Below are 19,224 nucleotides of genomic sequence, written 5' to 3'. Positions count from 1 at the left end.
ACACACACACACACACACACACATACACACTTCTACTCTCACACACTCCTACACACACACTATTTAAATTCTAACTCACCCCCTCATCATACCCTTTTAATGCTGCTTTTAATTCGCGACACACACACACATACACACACATTTTTGGGATATCTTAAATATCTTTAATATATAATTGATATGTAGTCTAGTATCGTTAACTGGTTATCAAGTTATAATTAGTCTAGTTAATTACATAAAAAAAAAAAATACGACCACGCACCCCTACTGCCTGTTTCAGGCGGGGGGCGGGTACTGTCTGGTTCTGGGGGGTGGGTACTGTCTGGTTCTGGGGGGGGGGGGGGGTGGTACAATTTACATTGGCTGATGTGATGTGGGTTAACTAGCCAACTCCCTAACATCAGCGGAGCAAACCAAAAGTACCAAGTGAGAAACTACTCGCTGTAATTGGTTAACTTGTGAAAACGTCTTGCGTCAGACATACGTAACCCTTTGCGAGCCGGACCAGGCAATGTTCAGGCTTCTGTTCACACATAAGCCTACCCGGCATATTCCATGGAATCATATGGTCCCGACCCGGGTAATTGCCTGAGCGAATCACACATACCTCGTACCAGGGAAATTCTATGGAATATACTGGGAAGGCTCGTATGTGTGAAAGGGGGTTTAGTTTGAACTAGGAGACTGTAGCAGTGTCTGTCCTGGGTGGGAGTGTGGAGGGGAGGGGGGCTCCGAGGGGCTTAGAGCCTGAATGTGGTGCTCTGTGTCTGGGCAACACAAGCCGCCAGGGCCCTTGATGTCCAGGGTTGTGACGGGACAAGGGTGGGAAAGGTAGCTGGGAACGGGACGGCACGACGAGACTGTCCCCAACGCCTGTTTTTATGCCGTCTGTTGTCCCAGCGTAGTGTGTTTTCAAAGTTCTGAGGGGGGCTAATCCAGGGAGACTCACTAGAACAACAGCCCTGACTCCCTCCCACACAGGGGCCGCTCTGGGCATGGACTTCCCTCCAGCACATCTCCCCTCCCCTTCCCTCTCTCCCCCCCCCCCCCCCTCCCGTTCCTCGTTAGATGATTCATTCCAATGGTTTGGGGGGAGATTAAATGCTGGATCAAAACTGTGATGGAAATGATGGTGAATAATCCATTGCTACGTCAGGGGGTGTATACACGCGTCGGGGGGGAGGTACTGTTCTTTCTAGAAGACTCTGAGCGTCTCTGACCCGTCTCTGTCCTTGCCTCCAGGTGTCCCAGCGACTACGTCGGCAGCAGGTGCCAGTACCCCAGCCCCTGCAGCCCGTCACCCTGCCGCAACGCCGGCGACTGTCGCCCGGTCACCCACGGCAACACGTTTGACTTCCGCTGCGTGTGTCGGCTGGGCTTCTCCGACCGCCTGTGCCTGACGCCCACCAACCACGTCTGCATGAGCTCACCGTGCCGCAACGGAGGGACGTGCGACCTCCTCTCCCTCACCGAGTACCGCTGCCGCTGCCCCCCCGGCTGGTCAGGTAAGACACCCCGAGACTAGAACACGCTAACGTAACACACACGCTACATGCCGTTCGGCTCCATATTCTACTCGATCGATCCCCTGTAGCGTGCTGTGTGTCTACATACCAAATGTGACACAGTCTGATCATTTGGTCCGCACGTCGGCAACCATCAAATTGTTCTGACTTTTCTTTTGAAACGCGGAACTACGTTTCAACGTTGTCGAGAGTCACAACACAAACTCGCTAGTCAAGCCAAAATACTGCCACGCAATGGATTGGGTGAGTAATCCCCCACTGCTACCTAGTTAACTAGAACACTACTTTACATTGTTAGCAGGCTCACAAAACAAGCTGTGTTAGTTGACTGGCGATGTGTCGTTGATGAACAACGCAGAAATGGATTCACATTTTTCGAAAGAAAAGTCCAATCATTACATTGGATCCAGACATGAGGACCAAATGATCAGACTGTGTCACAAATGGCCACGTGTTCGGCAGTGAAGGTGAAGTAATCCTGCTGTTCCCTCCTCCTCCTCCTCCTCCAGGGAAGACCTGCCAGCTGGCCAACCCGTGCGCCTCCAACCCGTGCGCCAACGGCGGCCAGTGCACGCCCTTCGAGTCCCACTACATGTGCGCCTGCCCCCCCGCCTTCCACGGGCAGACCTGCAAGCAGGACGTCAACGAGTGCGCCCGGACGCCCTCTCCATGCCGCAACGGGGGGCTGTGTGTGAACGAGGTGGGGTCCTACCACTGCCGCTGCCCGCACGAATACACGGGCGGACACTGCGAGACCCCCTACCTGCCCTGCAGCCCCTCCCCCTGCCACAACGGGGGCACCTGCGTGCAGAAGGGAGACACCGTCTACGACTGCAGCTGCCTACCAGGTACCTTGATCCTGCCACAGCTAGTTCCTCTGTCCCGTACCCGTCTAAACCCGCTTACCTTTCTGTTAGCGTTCTGTTCATACAACCAACCAGACAGGAGCTAAGTGGACGTTTTAGGATTTTAGTGTTTTGCTGTACGGTTCTCCTCCTCTTTCCAGGGGCTAGACCTAACACCCTCTAGCTGTCAGAAGGTGATTCTGCTCTGATGTGATTGGTTGATAGACTGCTCAGAGGTCGTCCTCTGCCAGCCTCTGTTGGCAGGATGTTGATGCACAGACGTTTCCTACTGATAATTACCCATGTGCCCACACACACACACACACACACACACACACGCACACACAAGCATACAATCATTCCCACAGTGTATGTGTTTTCTGACCTCATTGGTGTGTTTTCCATGCCTGTAGCTGTGGCTCTATGGGAGTGAGACACACTGGTCTCTGTGACTGTGGTGAATGCTGCTTATCAGCGGCCGGTGTGTTTGTGGCTTGGTCCAAGGCTTCTGACACCAGCTGCTCAGCGCTCCGGTCCAGTCCAGACGGATGTGAAACTGAATTCTCCCAAACTTCATTGTCACCGTCTCTCCAATTCAAACACTTCTACCTGATAAAAACTCCTCTGCATTTCGCTCAAGGTTCACTCACCCTGCCTCAGATCCCTGTATAATACCCATTGTGTGTGTGTGTGTTGGGTGGGGGGGGGGTTGAGACGTTAAAGTTTAACCCACACCATGCCACTCTCGTTTTTGTGTGTGTGCTGGAATGCCGCCCAGGCCGTGAGGTCAGCAGACATCTGCAGCTCTGGGTTGATGGTTAATCAGAGAGGAGGCTGTAAAATACCCCCGCTGGCCCACTCTGCCCACACACACAGCCTTTGATGTGTCAGAGGAGGCCTGCTGCTGTACAGGGGATCAATCACACCCACCGCTGTGGGGTAGAAACAGGGCTTATCTTTCCTTTTTTTGCTGTTGTTAGATTAGATAGTGAGTGAGTGACAAATGTCCTCAGTCTCTTTTGTCCTGTCCTTCTCTGCCTCTGCTTGTCTTTCTGTGCCCTCCCTCCCTCCCTCACTTCCTCATGTCTCCCTCTCTCTCAGGATTCACAGGACAGAACTGTCAACACAACATAGATGACTGTCCAGGCCACAGCTGTCAGAACGGTGGCTTGTGTGTGGACGGGGTGAACACCTACAACTGCCAGTGCCCCCCTCACTACACAGGTAACCCTCCCCCCCCCCCTGCTCCAGCTACCCCTAAACCCCCCCAGTTACCCCTAAACCCCCCAATTACCCCTAAACCCTCCAGTTACCCCTAAACCTCCCAGTTACCCCTAAACCCTCCAGCTACCCCTAAACTCCCCCAGTTACCCCTAAACCCCCCCAGTTACCCCTAAACCCCCCCAGTTACCCCATAACCCCTCCAGCTACTTTGCGTGCCTCCTTTAAAAAAAAAAAAAAAAAAAAAAAAAAGAAGACCAACCTGGATGATTCAAAGTTGAGGAGACAGTTTTTATGAATCAACACCCTGAATTGAATTCACCATTTTAATGTTGCGCCCTGTGTGTGTGTGTGTGTGTGTGTGTGTGTGTGTGTGACCCTTCAGGCCAGTTCTGCACGGAGAACGTGGACGAGTGTGAGCTGATGCCCAACGCGTGCCAGAACGGGGGCACGTGCCACGACACCCACGGGAGCTTCCACTGCGTCTGTGTCAACGGCTGGACGGGCGACGACTGCAGCGAGAACATCGACGACTGCGCCAGCGCTGCCTGTTACCACGGCGCCACCTGCCACGACCGCGTGGCCTCCTTCTTCTGCGAGTGCCCACACGGGCGCACAGGTACGACCCCACCTGTACCACACACACACACACACACTCACATACACACATACACACTCACACTAGGTAGTAGAGACAGTTGATGCGTACCGATTTGATCGATTTGTTTTTGTTTTTGTCCTCTCAGGCTTGCTCTGTCACCTTGACGACGCCTGCATCAGTAACCCGTGTCAGAAGGGGTCCAACTGTGACACCAACCCCGTCAACGGGAAGGCCATCTGCACCTGCCCCCCCGGCTACACCGGCTCAGCCTGCAACCAGGACATAGACGAGTGCTCTCTAGGTGGGGCGCTGCTCCTCTCTACTCATATCTCTATTAGAAGCCATGCATTATGGGTAACGGAGTGCCCACTGGAGACATAGCCAATCAATGCCTGTGTGTGTTTGAGAGGGGTGGGGGGAGTTATAAGAACCGAGCGTAGCTAACATGTGGTGGCGTGTTCTGTCTCAGGTGCCAACCCTTGCGAGCACGGCGGTCGCTGCCTCAACACCAAAGGCTCCTTCCAGTGTAAGTGTCTCCAAGGTTACGAGGGACCTCGCTGTGAGATGGACGTCAACGAGTGCATGTCCAACCCCTGTCAGAACGACGCCACCTGCCTCGACCAGATCGGAGGCTTCCACTGCATCTGCATGCCAGGTATGCCTCAGACCATACCACTACCATACCACTACCAGGCCTCTTAGGATTTGGACCTAGTCATGTTTAGGTTTGTAGGTAGTCATGTTTAGGTTTGGAGGTAGTCATGTTTAGGTTTGGAGGTAGTCATGTTTAGGATTGGAGGTAGTCATGTTTAGGTTTGGAGGTAGTCATGTTTAGGTTTGGAGGTAGTCATGTTTAGGTTTGGAGGTAGTCATGTTTAGGTTTGGAGGTAGTCATGTTTAAGATTGGAGGTAGTCATGTTTAGGATTGGAGGTAGTTATGTTTAGGATTGGAGGTAGTTATGTTTAGGTTTGGAGGTAGTCATGTTTAAGTTTGGAGGTAGTCATGTTTAGGTTTGGAGGTAGTCATGTTTACGTTTGGAGGTAGTCATGTTTAGGTTTGGAGGAGGTCATGTTTAGGTTTGGAGGAGGTCATGTTTAGGTTTGGAGGTAGTTATGTTTAGGTTTGGAGGTAGTTATGTTTAAGTTTGGAGGTAGTCATGTTTAGGTTTGGAGGTAGTTATGTTTAAGTTTGGAGGTAGTTATGTTTAGGTTTGGAGGTAGTCATGTTTAGGTTTGGAGGTAGTCATGTTTAGGTTTGGAGGTAGTTATGTTTAAGTTTGGAGGTAGTCATGTTTAGGTTTGGAGGTAGTCATGTTTAAGATTGGAGGTAGTCATGTTTAGGATTGGAGGTAGTTATGTTTAGGTTTGGAGGTAGTCATGTTTAAGTTTGGAGGTAGTCATGTTTAGGTTTGGAGGTAGTCATGTTTAAGTTTGGAGGTAGTCATGTTTAGGTTTGGAGGAGGTCATGTTTAGGTTTGGAGGAGGTCATGTTTAGGTTTGGAGGTAGTTATGTTTAGGTTTGGAGGTAGTTATGTTTAAGTTTGGAGGTAGTCATGTTTAGGTTTGGAGGTAGTTATGTTTAAGTTTGGAGGTAGTTATGTTTAGGTTTGGAGGTAGTCATGTTTAGGTTTGGAGGTAGTCATGTTTAGGTTTGGAGGTAGTTATGTTTAAGTTTGGAGGTAGTCATGTTTAGGTTTGGAGGTAGTCATGTTTAGGTTTGGAGGTAGTCATGTTTAGGTTTGAAGGTAGTCATGTTTAGGTTTGGAGGTAGTCGTGTTTAAGATTGGAGGTAGTCATGTTTAGGATTGGAGGTAGTTATGTTTAGGTTTGGAGGTAGTTATGTTTAGGTTTGGAGGAGGTCATGTTTAAGTTTGGAGGTAGTCATGTTTAGGATTGGAGGTAGTTAGGTTTGGAGGTAGTCATGTTTAGGTTTGGAGGTAGTTATGATTAGGTTTGGAGGTAGTCATGTTTAGGTTTGGAGGTAGTTATGTTTAAGTTTGGAGGTAGTCATGTTTAAGTTTGGAGGTAGTCGTGTTTAGGATTGGAGGTAGTTATGTTTAGGTTTGGAGGTAGTTATGTTTAGGTTTGGAGGTAGTCATGTTTAAGTTTGGAGGTAGTCATGTTTAGGATTGGAGGTAGTTATGTTTAAGTTTGGAGGTAGTCATGTTTAGGATTGGAGGTAGTTATGTTTAGGTTTGGAGGTAGTCATGTTTAGGATTGGAGGAGGTCATGTTTAGGTTTGGAGGTAGTCATGTTTAGGTTTGGAGGTAGTCATGTTTAGGATTGGAGGTAGTCATGTTTAGGTTTGGAGGTAGTCATGTTTAGGTTTGGAGGTAGTCATGTTTAGGTTTGGAGGTGGTCGTGTTTAGGTTTGGAGGTAGTCGTGTTTAGGTTTGGAGGTAGTCGTGTTTAGGTTTGGAGGTAGTCATGTTTAGGTTTGGAGGTAGTCATGTTTAGGTTTGGAGGTAGTCATGTTTAAGTTTGGAGGTAGTCATGTTTAGGTTTGGAGGAGATCATGTTTAGGTTTGGAGGTAGTCATGTTTAAGTTTGGAGGTAGTCATGTTTAGGATTGGAGGTAGTCGTGTTTAGGTTTGGAGGTAGTCATGTTTAAGTTTGGAGGTAGTCATGTTTAGGTTTGGAGGTAGTCATGTTTAAGTTTGGAGGTAGTCGTGTTTAGGTTTGGAGGTAGTCATGTTTAAGTTTGGAGGTAGTCATGTTTAAGTTTGGAGGTAGTCGTGTTTAGGATTGGAGGTAGTCATGTTTAGGTTTGGAGGTAGTCATGTTTAGGTTTGGAGGTAGTCATGTCTGACTGCTCTCTGTAGTCATCATAGAAGGAATATTGTGGGTTAGCGTACACTCTGTGTCCTCTACTTAACATACCACTGTCACACTGTGGTTCTCTCTCTCTCTATCTCTCTCTCTCTCTCTCTCTCTCTCTCTGTGTCTGGTTGTTTAACCCTCTGTGGCCCTCTCTCTCTCTCTCTCTCTCTCTCTCTCTCTCTCTCTCTGTGTGTGTGTGGTTGTTTAGGGTATGAGGGTGTGTTCTGCCAGATCAACACTGATGAGTGTGCCAGCATGCCCTGCCTGAACAACGGGAAGTGCATCGACAGGATCAACTCCTACCACTGCGAGTGTCCCAAAGGTAAGAGGGCTCAGAGGAAACGGTTGAGGAGGCAGGGAGGGAGGGAGGGATGGATGGCTACTTCTGTGTGGGTAGGATATGGTAGCTTCAGAAAGGGAGAGGCATGGGGATTATTACCTTAGTGTTAGTGTGTGTCTCACTAAATGAGGGTAAATAATTGACCAGGGAGAGAGTAGTGCTGACATTCCTGATGAGGAAGGCATGGCGGGAATACAAGGTCTGCTGAAGCATTAGCATAATTGGCGGGCACAGCGGTTTGCATAAGAGCTTAGCACCCAAAAACAGGGTGTGGGGGCGGCGGGTTGGGAGCGATTGTGCAGCCGTTTGAAAGAAATGTCTTTGGAGCCCCTGCTGTATAGGGAGGGGGGGGGGGGGGGTGTATGGGGGGGGGGGGGTATGGAGGGTTTATTATGCTGTTATGAAGTTCAGAGTCGTCTAGACCTACTTTAGATGCAAATTAGTTTTTTCCCCCTCAGTTTCTTTCATCTGTATACAAACTGTCGCTAGGGCAACCACAATAAAGCCTAGATTATGTTTGAAAATTGTGCACCGTTCTGGCTATGGTCAGAGGAATGATCTCTGTTTTTAGACATAATCTAACTTTTTTTTGGGGGGGGGGATTTAATATCTAAAACAACCAGCAAAAAATCCACCCAGAAGCAGTTGTCAGGGGGTCCTGGGCCAGGAATGAAGCAGCTCTGTGTCTGTGTCTCTGCAGGGTTCTCTGGGTCCCTGTGCCAGGTAGACATTGATGAATGTGCCAGCACACCCTGCAAGAACGGAGCCGAGTGTACCGACGGTCCCAACAAGTACACCTGTGAATGCACTGAAGGTACACACACTCCTGGACACCACTGGACTTTAACCTCTTAAACTGAATGCGGCCACTGGATTTGACAAAGTTCCACCGAAAAAATAGACCCAAACTAAATTGCTTATACTGTATATACAGTATATATAACATTTGAAATATGATGATCAGATGCAAAAGCAGAATGCAATTTGATGGGCAACACCTTGACATTTTGTGTGGGATATGCTCACATGCTTCAGAATATGCTTCTGAATAACATACATACAAATTGAAGCAGAATTTGGGCACAATTATTAGAAAAGATATATAAGATAAGTATTATATGTGACACAGTCTGATCATTTGGTCCGCATGTCAGCAACCAATCAAAATGTTCGGACTTTTATTTTGAAACACGGAACTATGTTTCAACGTTGTTGAGAATCACAACAGAAACTCGCTAGTCAAGCCAAAATACTGCAAAAACGCAATGGATTGAATCCTCCACTGCTACCTAGTTAACTATAACACTACTTTACATTGTTAGCAGGCTCACAAAACAAGCTGCGTTAGTTGACTAGCGATGTGCCGTTGATTTTCAACAACGCGGAAATATATTCACATTTTTCGAAAGAAAAGTTTCATCGTTACATTGGATCCCGACATGAGGACCAAAGCATTAGAACGTGTCACATGTCTCCTCTCTGACTCTCTATGCCCCTCCCCCTCCAGGTTACACAGGGCAGCTCTGTGAGACGGACATCAACGAGTGTTACTCCGACCCCTGTCACTATGGCACCTGTACGGACGGCCTGGCCACCTTCACCTGCCACTGTCGCCATGGTTACACGGGCCGCCTGTGTGAGACCAACATCAACGAGTGTCTGAGTCAGCCCTGCAGGAACGGAGGGGTCTGCCAGGACAGAGAGAACTCCTACATCTGTACCTGTCCCAAGGGCACCGCGGGTAAGACACACACACATATCTATGCCCCCCCCACACACACACACACATATCTACCCCCCCCCCACAGACATGTTGACTGTCTCTTGGTTGTGTCCCAGGCTTTAACTGTGAGGTTAACCTGGACGACTGCCAGAGCCAGCCCTGCGACTACGGGAGGTGCATCGACAAGATCAACGGCTACGAGTGTTCCTGTGAGCCAGGCTACTCAGGTGAGGGTGGGGGGGGTCCTCTGAGGGGGGGAGGGGCTACGAGTGTTCTTGTGAGCCAGGCTACTCAGGTGAGGGGGAGGGGGGGTCCTCTGAAGGGGGGAGGGGCTACGAGTGTGTCTGTGAGCCAGGCTACTCAGGTGAGGGGGGGGTCCTCTGAGCCCCGAGGGGGAGGGGGAGGGGAAGGGCGGTCCTCTGAGCCTGAGGGGGGGGCAGGTAGGACAGGTGGCCTTCGAGCCCACTGTAACAGACAGTGGTGTCAGGTGTCTTGTGTGGGACAAGGAGGACGGGGGGGGGGACGCGAAACACAGAGAGGCAGCCCCAAACCTGATACAGACACACACACACACACACAGGCCCCAGCATTGTTCGGCCCCCTGAAAAGACTCAATGTGTGCTTTTGAAAGAGTCTGTAAGGTGATATTTTCGAAAGGGAAGAGTTTGGCCTTTAAACACATGTCTGTTTGTCGGGCGACAAGACAATGCTCAACGTTTTGTATTCTCAGCGCTGATGTGGAGTGTCTTCTGTAGTACTGGAACCTTCGATACACGTGACCCTTGGTAGTAGTACTGGAACCTTCGATACATGTGACCCTTGGTAGTAGTACTGGAACCTTCGATACATGTGACCCTTGGTAGTAGTACTGGCACCTTCGATACATGTGATCCTTGGTAGTAGTACTGGCACCTTCGATACATGTAACCCGTGGTCAATGGTCATAGAACAGATGAGATGGATCGTACTGCCCTAAACCATCGTTGGTATAACAGTTCCAATCTTCTTGCTCCCATGGGGATCCCATGACTGGGACTGAACCCTGGTTCAGTTCTGTCTCTCTCTCTCTCTTTCTGTCTCTCTCTCTCTCTCTCTCTCTCTCTCTCTGTCTTTCTGAATCTCTCTCTCTCTCTCTCTGTCTGTCTCTCTCTCTTTCTGTCTCTCTCTCTGTCTTTCTGTCTCTCTCTCTGTCTTTCTGTCTGTCTCTCTCTCTCTGTGTCTCTCTCTCTCTTTCTCTTTCTGTCTCTCTCTGTCTTTCTGTCACTCTCTCTCTTTCTGTCTCTCTCTCTCTGTCTTTCTGTCTGTCTCTCTCTCTCTCTCTCTTTCTGTCTCTCTCTCCATGTGTGTGTGTGTGTGTGTGTTAGCTCCAAGGGGGGAGGGTAGCAGAGGGGATGCAGGCTGCTGTGTGTAGCCTTATACACCCCTCCATCTTTGTCCTCTCTGTGGAAGTGTGGAGGGGCCGTGCAGGCCCAGCGACAGAGGGCCTTTGTGAGGCCAGAGCAGGCAGTTGAGCCCTCCTCCCCTCTCTGATTGATGGTGGGTGGGGGAGTAAAGGAGTTGGGGGGGGTGTGTCAGAGGGGGGTTAATTGTTGCTCGTCCATGTGTGAAATAGGGCCAGGCCTTCTGTCCCTGTGTAAGGTCAGCCCTGTGGGGGCCGGGGGGAGGGGGGGGGAGGGGGGGGAAGGGGGGGGGGGGGGGGGGAGGGGAAGGGCAGGGGTCGGCTTTGTGTGTGCCATTGTTGCGGGATAACAGATCTGAAATGTGGAGCACCTCCCTGGCTCCTGCACCCACTCAGATCCAGCTGAAACTCTCTTCCCCCCTATTCACTAGCCTTCAATCAATAGAGGAGGGAGGGAGGGAGGGAGGGAGGGAGAGGCAGCAAGGTCCAACCTCCAGAGGCACAGCCAGCCTGCCAGTCTCTCTCCTCTCCCTGCTCCAATGTAGCCTGTTGTTCATCTCTGGGTATTGTCCACCCCCCTCCCCCCCAACCCCTCCCCCCACTCACCTCAGCTACTGAGCAAAGGCTTAAGGGACAGAAGTAGTGAACACAGTGTCCAGCTGCGGTCGGTTGAAACCTGAAACGCAACAACGGTGAATCCTCACGCCTGTGGCTCAGGGAGGTAGAGCCGGGTGTCTAAAAATCACAAAGGTCGACAGATCGGCGGTTCGAACCCCGGCTGGCCACACATCGAGGTGTCCTTGGGCAAGACACTGAAGGCCGTTGTAAAAGCGCTTTGGAATAAGGCATAGCTATAGAAGTGCAGTCCGTTTATCATTGACCATTTTATCTGTGTGGGTGTCTTTCCAGGGACCATGTGCAACATCAACATAGACGACTGTGCCATCAACCCCTGTCACAACGGGGGCACCTGCGTGGACGGGGTCAGCGGCTACACCTGCCTGTGTCCCGAGGGCTACGACGACCTCACCTGCCAGGCGCAGGTGGACGAGTGTGGCAGCAACCCCTGCATCCACGGACGCTGCCAGGACCTGGTCAACGGGTGAGCTAGGCCTCTGATCGCACGCACACACACGCACACACACACACACACACATACAAGTACGCACACACACACACACACACAAGTACACACACACATGCACACACTCACGCACACACAAGTATGCACACACACACACACACAAGTATGCACACACACACACACACACACGCAAGTACATGCACACACTCACGCACACACAAGTACGCGCACACATGCACGCACGCACACACACACACAAGTATACGCATGCACACACACACTCACGCACACACAAGTACTTGCACACATGCACGCACGCACGCACACACACACACACTCACAAGTACACGCACACACACACACACACACACACGCACACACATGCACACACCCACGCACACACAAGTACGCGCACACATGCATGCACGCACACGCACATGCACACACACACACACACACCTGTAATCAAAGCTTACCTCTGTGGCGGTGTGTTGTGTTGCAGCTACAAGTGTGTGTGTGACTCTGGCTGGAGCGGTCCTAACTGTGACATCAACAACAACGAGTGCGAGTCCAACCCCTGCGTGAACGGAGGCACCTGCAGGGACATGACCAGCGGATACGTCTGCAGCTGCAGAGCTGGCTTCAGTGGTCAGTCCACTTGAACACTCCTCTCCACCCGGTCTACGTCCATCTTTCTCTCTCTCTCCTCTCTCTCACTTTCCTCTCTCCTCTCTCTCTCTTGCTCTCTTTCTCCTTTCTCTCTCTCTCTCTCTCTTGCTCTCTCTCTTGCGCTCTCTCTCTCTCTCACTTTCCTTTCTCTTCTCTCTCACTCTTTTCTCTCTCTCTCTCACTCTTTCCTCTCTCCTTTCTCTCTCTCTCTCCTCTTTCTCTCTCTCTCTCTCTCTCTCTCTCTCTCTCTCTCTCTCTCCTCTCTCCTCTATAACTTAGAATATCCCCTCACTCCTACACTCTCACTCTTACGTCCTTACCTGTGTGTGCGCATGCATGTGTGCATGCGTGTGTGTGTGATGGAGGTCATCTCTAAGGGTATGACTCTAACCCCTGTATGTGTGTGTGTGTGTGTGTTGTCTAATCCTGGTGCTTCTAGGACCTAACTGCCAGACTAACATCAACGAGTGTGCCTCCAACCCCTGCCTGAACCAGGGCTCCTGCATCGATGACGTGGCCGGCTACAAGTGCAACTGTTTCCTGCCCTACACCGGTACGCCCCCGAGCTGGATAACAGTCGTACTTCCCCCCCTCCACAGGAATCGACTCCTTCATGTATCAATATAACTCTTAAATGACTCTAATCGACTCCTTCATGTATCAATATAACTCTTAAATGACTCTAATCGACTCTTCAATGTATCAATATAACTCTTAAAGAATCCATATAGATACGACACTCCTGCGTAGCCTAGACACTAACTCCTGAAAGAACTAGATACACACACACACACGTTATTCAGACAACAGTGTTGTTTCAGAAAACGTCAGAGCCCTGATGACCTCTACCCGTGTGGAAACATGGATATGTTTTGGTGGTTTTCTATCATATGTGGAAAGATCCACCCCGTCCGTCGGCTGTGTGGGGATAACACGCGTGTTTGGGAATAACATGGTCACGGGCTGTGTGTGTGTGTGTGTGTGTGTGTGTGTGTGTGTTGCTGGGAATTGGGGCCTGGCCCATTCCCTGTCTGGCCACGTCCTGTTTCCTGTCTGCGTCCTGCACAATAGCAGGAAACAGGAAGGCACTTCCTGCCTGGCCTGGTTGCTGTGGAAACAGATAGGGAAGTGGATTGAAACTCGGCTCTAAAACCTCATGTCACTCCTCAGGCAGGGATGACCAGGGGATGAAGTGTCACAGCCAATTGAATTTCCCGTTTCTGCTGAATGTTTTTCAGCAGGCCCAAATTATAATCCAATGTTTTCCAATTTAGAGAGTGCAATGGGGATATGCTGGGGCCTATAACAGAATCATTATCATAAAGCCTACACACACACACACACGCACAGCCAAACGGTGTTCCAGTACAGCTAGCGTACGTAGCGTTAGCCCCTGTGGCAGGCCGGTGATGGTGTTCCCTGTCCCTGTCCCTCCCAGGTGAGATGTGTGAGACCCTGCTGGCTCCCTGCGAGCCCCGGCCCTGTAAGAACGGAGGGGTGTGTCAGGAGTCCGAGGACTACCAGAGCTTCTCCTGCATCTGTCCACAGGGATGGCAAGGTACACGTCCATCCATTCATCAATCCATCCATCCCTCCATCCCTCCATCCATCCATGGATCCATCATAGATTCATTCGAAATGAGAAACTGCCCAAAAGAGATGTCACTAACCCCCCCCCCCCCCCCCCAACCGCCTCTCCAGGTCAGACGTGTGAGATCGACATCAACGAGTGTGTGAAGGGTCCTTGCCGCAACGGCGCCACGTGCCTGAACACGGTGGGCAGCTACCAGTGTGTCTGTCGCCCCGGCTACGCCGGCCAGAGGTGTGAGACAGACATGGACGACTGCAAACCCAGTAAGGACGAACGAATGAAACATATAACATATTGCACGGTTATGGGACATTGCACTATTCCCATGGTTATTGCACAGTACTTTCTCGTATTGCACAGGGGTTGGGGGGGGGGGGGAGGTTACAGAGGGGATTTCCTTTGTACAGCAGCCAGCTGAGGTCCCAGCTGGGCTCTTTTACAGAGGTACTCAGCACAACTGTATCACTTAATCTACTCTCTCTCTCTCTCTCTCTCTCTCTCTCTCTCTCTCTCTCTCTCTCTCTCTCTCTCTCTCTCTCTCTCTCCTCTCTCTCTCTTAGACCCCTGCAGTAACGGGGGTCTGTGCAGGGACGGCGTGGACAGTTTCATGTGTACCTGCCTCCCGGGGTTCCGCGGGGGGAAGTGTGAGGAGGACATCAACGAGTGTGACAGCGCCCCCTGTAGGAACGGAGCCAACTGCACAGACTGTGTGAACAGCTACACCTGCACCTGCCCACCTGGCTTCAGCGGCAGAGACTGTGAGATCAACACCCCCGACTGCACAGAGAGGTACTGCACACACACACACACACACACACACACCCAGACACACACAACCAGAAACACACACACACACACACGCGCACACACACCCACACACACCCACATACGCACACCCACACGCACACACACACAAGCACACACACGCACACATCTGGTTTAAACTCGAGTGAGTCCTCTTCTCCTGCATAGCTTCGTTTTTACATTTGATTTGATTTGTCATGGCGGTCTTAATGAAGGTGATATCTTGGTCTTAATGAAGGTGATATCGTGGTCTTAATGAAGGTGGTCTGTTGTCTTAATGAAGGTGATATCTTGGTCTTAATGAAGGTGGTCTGTTGTCGTAATGAAGGTGATATTTTGGTCTTAATGAAGGTGGTCTGTTGTCTTAATGAAGGTGGTCTGTTGTCTTAATGAAGGTGGTCTGTTGTCTTAATGAAGATCTTAATGAAGGTGGTCTGTTGTCTTAATGAAGGTCTTAATGAAGGTGGTCTGTTGTCTTAATGAAGGTGGTCTGTTGTCTTAATGAAGGTGGTCTGTTGTCTTAATGAAGGTCTTAATGAAGGTGGTCTGTTGTCTTAATGAAGGTCTTAATGAAGGTGATGTGTTGTCCTAATGAAGGTCTTAATGAAGGTGGTCTGTTGTCTTAATGAAGGTGGTCTGTTGTCTTAATGAAGGTCTTAATGAAGGTGGTCTGTTGTCTTAATGAAGGTCTTAATGAAGGTGGTCTGTTGTCTTAATGAAGGTCTTAATGAAGGTGATGTGTTGTCTTAATGAAGGTCTTAATGAAGGTGGTCTGTTGTCTTAATGAAGGTCTTAATGAAGGTGGTCTGTTGTCTTAATGAAGGTCTTAATGAAGGTGGTCTGTTGTCTTAATGAAGGTCTTAATGAAGGTGATGTGTTGTCTTAATGAAGGTCTTAATGAAGGTGGTCTGTTGTCTTAATGAAGGTCTTAATGAAGGTGGTCTGTTGTCTTAATGAAGGTCTTAATGAAGGTGATGTGTTGTCTTAATGAAGGTCTTAATGAAGGTGATGTGTTGTCTTAATGAAGGTCTTAATGAAGGTGATGTCTTGTGTGTTCCATGGCAGCTCCTGCTTCAACGGTGGCACCTGTCTGGACGGCATCAACACCTTCACCTGCGTGTGTCTGCCCGGCCTCACCGGCAGCTACTGCCAGCACGACCTCAACGAGTGTGACTCCAAACCCTGCCTGAACGGAGGCACCTGTCTGGACAGCTACGGCACCTACAAGTGCACCTGCTCTCACGGCTACACCGGAGTCAACTGCCAGGTACTGGCCCACTTCTCTGAGCTTTGTATGGCTCTGTGTGTCTGTGTATTGGTGATTTGTGTATGTTAAGAGAGTGTGTGTGTATGTGTGTGTAGAACCTGGTGAGGTGGTGTGACTCGTCGCCCTGTAAGAACGGAGGCTCCTGCTGGCAGCAGGGCTCCTCCTACACCTGCCAGTGTCAGACGGGCTGGACCGGCCTTTACTGTGACGTCCCCAGTGTCTCCTGTGAGGTGGCAGCCAAGCAGCAAGGTAAAACTGTTCCACCATCTGGAAAAATTTAGGTGTTCTAAAACGTTGGACCAGTTGTGTGGGTGTGGGTGTGGGTGTGGGTGTGGGTGTTTCTGCAGCATGTGCATATGAATGTACGTATGTACACTACTGGTCAAAAGTTTTAGAACACCTCCATCTGGAAAAATTGAGGTGTTCTAAAACGTTGGACCAGTAGTGTGGGTGTGGGTGTGTGTGTAACCATTTGAACCCCCTGGTCTTCAGGCGTGGAGGTGGTCCACCTGTGCAGGAGTTCTGGGCAGTGTGTGGATGCTGGGAACACCCACTACTGCCGCTGCCAGGCGGGCTACACAGGCAGCTACTGCCAGGAGCAGGTGGATGAGTGTTCCCCCAACCCCTGTCAGAACGGGGCCACCTGCACCGACTACCTGGGGGACTACAGCTGTGAGGTATGGAGGTCACACACTAGCTAGACTACAGCTGTGAGGTATGGAGGTCACACACTAGCTAGACTACAGCTGTGAGGTATGGAGGTCACACACTAGCTAGACTACAGCTGGGAGGTATGGAGGTCATACACTAGCTAGACTACAGCTGTGAGGTATAGAGGTCACACACTAGCTAGCCTTTCCACCACTACAAGGTGACGATCCTCTGAAAGGAGCTACACATACACGCACACACACGCACACACACACTCTCGCACGCACACACACACGCACACGCACACGCACACGCACACGCACACACACACACACTCTCACACACACCTCATATTAGTACGGGGCCTATGTTTAACATTGTTGGCCATCTTGAACTAGTATTTGCTTGTTATTCAAATAGCGTTGATGTCCTGGTGTGACGCTCCTCCTGTCTCTCCTCTGTATGTCAGTGTGTGCCAGGGTACCACGGAGTCAACTGCTCCAAGGAGCTCAACGAGTGTATGTCTCAGCCCTGTCAGAATGGAGGCACCTGCATCGACCTCATCAACACCTACAAATGCTCCTGTCCCAGAGGAACACAAGGTACACACACACACACACACACACACACACACACACACACACACACACCTAGCGGCCATCTCGATTGAAAAACCTTCAAGCCCTGCGTCAAATATATACCAACGCAGAAGAGAACAACAACAAGAGCACTAGACCAACTCCTCCCCTTCCCCTCCCAGGCGTTCACTGTGAGATCAACATAGACGACTGTAACCCCCCCGTGGACCCGCTGACCCACGAGCCCAAGTGCTTCAACCAGGGCCGGTGTGTGGACCGGGTGGGGGGGTACCACTGCCAGTGCCCGGCGGGCTACGTGGGGGAGCGCTGCGAGGGGGACGTCAACGAGTGCCTGTCTGACCCTTGTGACCCCCGGGGGTCCTACAACTGTGTCCAGCTCACCAACAGCTACCGCTGCGAGTGCCGGACCGGATACACAGGTACTGACCCCAGAAACCATCACAACCCCCCCCGAAACACCTCCTGTCTCATGAAGACACTATCTGGGTTTTTCTTTTTTCTACTTTGGGTGTTATTGTTGGTAATTGACTGAAGACACATCTCTCTCACTCTTTCACTTTCTCTTTCTCTCTCCCTCTCTCCAGGCCTGCGTTGTGACAAGGTGTTTGATGGCTGTAAGGGGAGGCCCTGTAGGAATGGAGGGACGTGTGCAGTGGCCAGTAACACCCCTCACGGTTTCATCTGCAAATGTCCTCCGGTGAGACCAGAGCGCTCGTGACTCTTTACTCCTCCTGTGTTTCTACGGACGATATCGCATCATTTTCATCTTATTGTACTTTGTAATATTTTGCACTCTTGATTCCACTGTAGTACGACTGGTTCCGCTGTAGTACGACTACCATCACTTTATCACTTTATGACTTTATTATGACTTACTTGACTTATTTTACTTGACTCTATTTTTGTTTTTTGTTTTTATTTATCTGGCTGCAATGCCAATGTTGAGGAACCTAAGCCAAATAATTTGACTCTTGTGGACCTGTACATTGGGAAGTAATAAAAGCAATTCTGATTTGGATTCTAATGATCTGACCGTAACTGACCCCGGTGTCTGTTTGACCCCTGCAGGGTTTCACTGGCTCCTCCTGCGAGTACGACTCACGCTCCTGTGGCAGCCTGAACTGCAGGAACGGGGGCACGTGTGTCTCTGGACAAACTAGCCCCCGCTGCCTGTGCCCTGCGGCCTTCAGCGGGCCCGAGTGCCAGACCCCCACAGACAGCCCCTGCAACGCCAGCCCCTGCTACAACGGGGGTACCTGCCAGGCCACCCCTGACGCCCCCTTCTTCCAGTGCAGCTGCCCCAACAACTTCAATGGCCTGCTGTGTCACATCCTGGACTACTCCTTCCCCGGGGGCTTCGGCCGCGACATCACGCCCCCGTCGGAGGTGGAGGTGAGCTGCGAGATCGCCCACTGCGACGAGTGGGCGGGGAACCACATCTGCGACTCACTGTGCAACAACCACGCCTGCGGCTGGGACGGCGGCGACTGCTCGCTCAACTTTGACGACCCGTGGCAGGACTGCTCGGCGGCGCTGCAGTGCTGGCGCTACTTCAACGACGGGAAGTGTGACGAGCAGTGCAACAGCCCCGGGTGTCTCTACGACGGCTTCGACTGCCAGGGACAGGAGGGACAGTGCAAGTGAGTCCCTGCTCTCAGTCCCACTGTACCTCAGCTCCATGTTTATCCCACTACGCCCCCGTGACAGCAGCTGGTGAAACCCGGGAACGAGTCGGCAACCGATCGAAATGTTTCAGTTTTTTTGTTTTTATTCTTCCACGTTGTTGAAAACGGGACACACTCGCTAGTCAAAGCCAAAACACTGCAACACAATGGATTCAGTGAGTAATCCCCACGACTACCTAGTTAGTGTAGAGTAGTGGGGATTACTCAATGAATCCATTGCACTGCAACGTTTTGACTAGTGAGTGTCTCCGAATAAAAGTCCCAACATTTGGATGGTTGCCGACTTGTGCTTTCACCCATCGCCTGGAGTGTCAATATACATCAATGATTTGTATGGACTCTGTGTATTATATGATGGGGATGTTTAGTGTGTGTAGTCAGTGTGCTCCTCTGATGTAT

General features: G+C 50.7%; 1 protein-coding gene across 1 annotated transcript in view; it reads left to right on the top strand.

The window, feature by feature from the left end:
• Positions 1-19,224, top strand: part of notch1a (notch receptor 1a) — a gene marked incomplete at both ends in the record, with an annotated part of 36,398 nt that overhangs the window by 12,209 nt on the left and 4,965 nt on the right. The window contains 23 exons of the mRNA XM_080528748.1: positions 1,243-1,505; positions 2,036-2,374; positions 3,473-3,595; positions 3,978-4,211; positions 4,339-4,494; positions 4,663-4,848; positions 7,222-7,335; positions 8,054-8,167; positions 8,861-9,094; positions 9,193-9,303; positions 11,385-11,577; positions 12,062-12,207; positions 12,668-12,781; positions 13,667-13,786; positions 13,930-14,082; positions 14,380-14,608; positions 15,689-15,890; positions 15,986-16,139; positions 16,383-16,567; positions 17,011-17,143; positions 17,302-17,559; positions 17,725-17,837; positions 18,209-18,780. Of these exons, the coding sequence (XP_080384874.1) occupies positions 1,243-1,505; positions 2,036-2,374; positions 3,473-3,595; positions 3,978-4,211; positions 4,339-4,494; positions 4,663-4,848; positions 7,222-7,335; positions 8,054-8,167; positions 8,861-9,094; positions 9,193-9,303; positions 11,385-11,577; positions 12,062-12,207; positions 12,668-12,781; positions 13,667-13,786; positions 13,930-14,082; positions 14,380-14,608; positions 15,689-15,890; positions 15,986-16,139; positions 16,383-16,567; positions 17,011-17,143; positions 17,302-17,559; positions 17,725-17,837; positions 18,209-18,780 (4,446 nt within the window). The remainder of the gene's footprint in view (positions 1-1,242; positions 1,506-2,035; positions 2,375-3,472; positions 3,596-3,977; positions 4,212-4,338; positions 4,495-4,662; positions 4,849-7,221; positions 7,336-8,053; positions 8,168-8,860; positions 9,095-9,192; positions 9,304-11,384; positions 11,578-12,061; positions 12,208-12,667; positions 12,782-13,666; positions 13,787-13,929; positions 14,083-14,379; positions 14,609-15,688; positions 15,891-15,985; positions 16,140-16,382; positions 16,568-17,010; positions 17,144-17,301; positions 17,560-17,724; positions 17,838-18,208; positions 18,781-19,224) is intronic.

Source organism: Nansenia antarctica (genome assembly GCF_963989245.1).
Source record: "Nansenia antarctica genome assembly, chromosome: 4".
NCBI classification, from domain to species: Eukaryota; Metazoa; Chordata; class Actinopteri; order Argentiniformes; family Microstomatidae; genus Nansenia; species Nansenia antarctica.
Note: the sequence above shows the minus strand (reverse complement) of the source record. Positions and strands in the feature narration are given on the sequence as shown.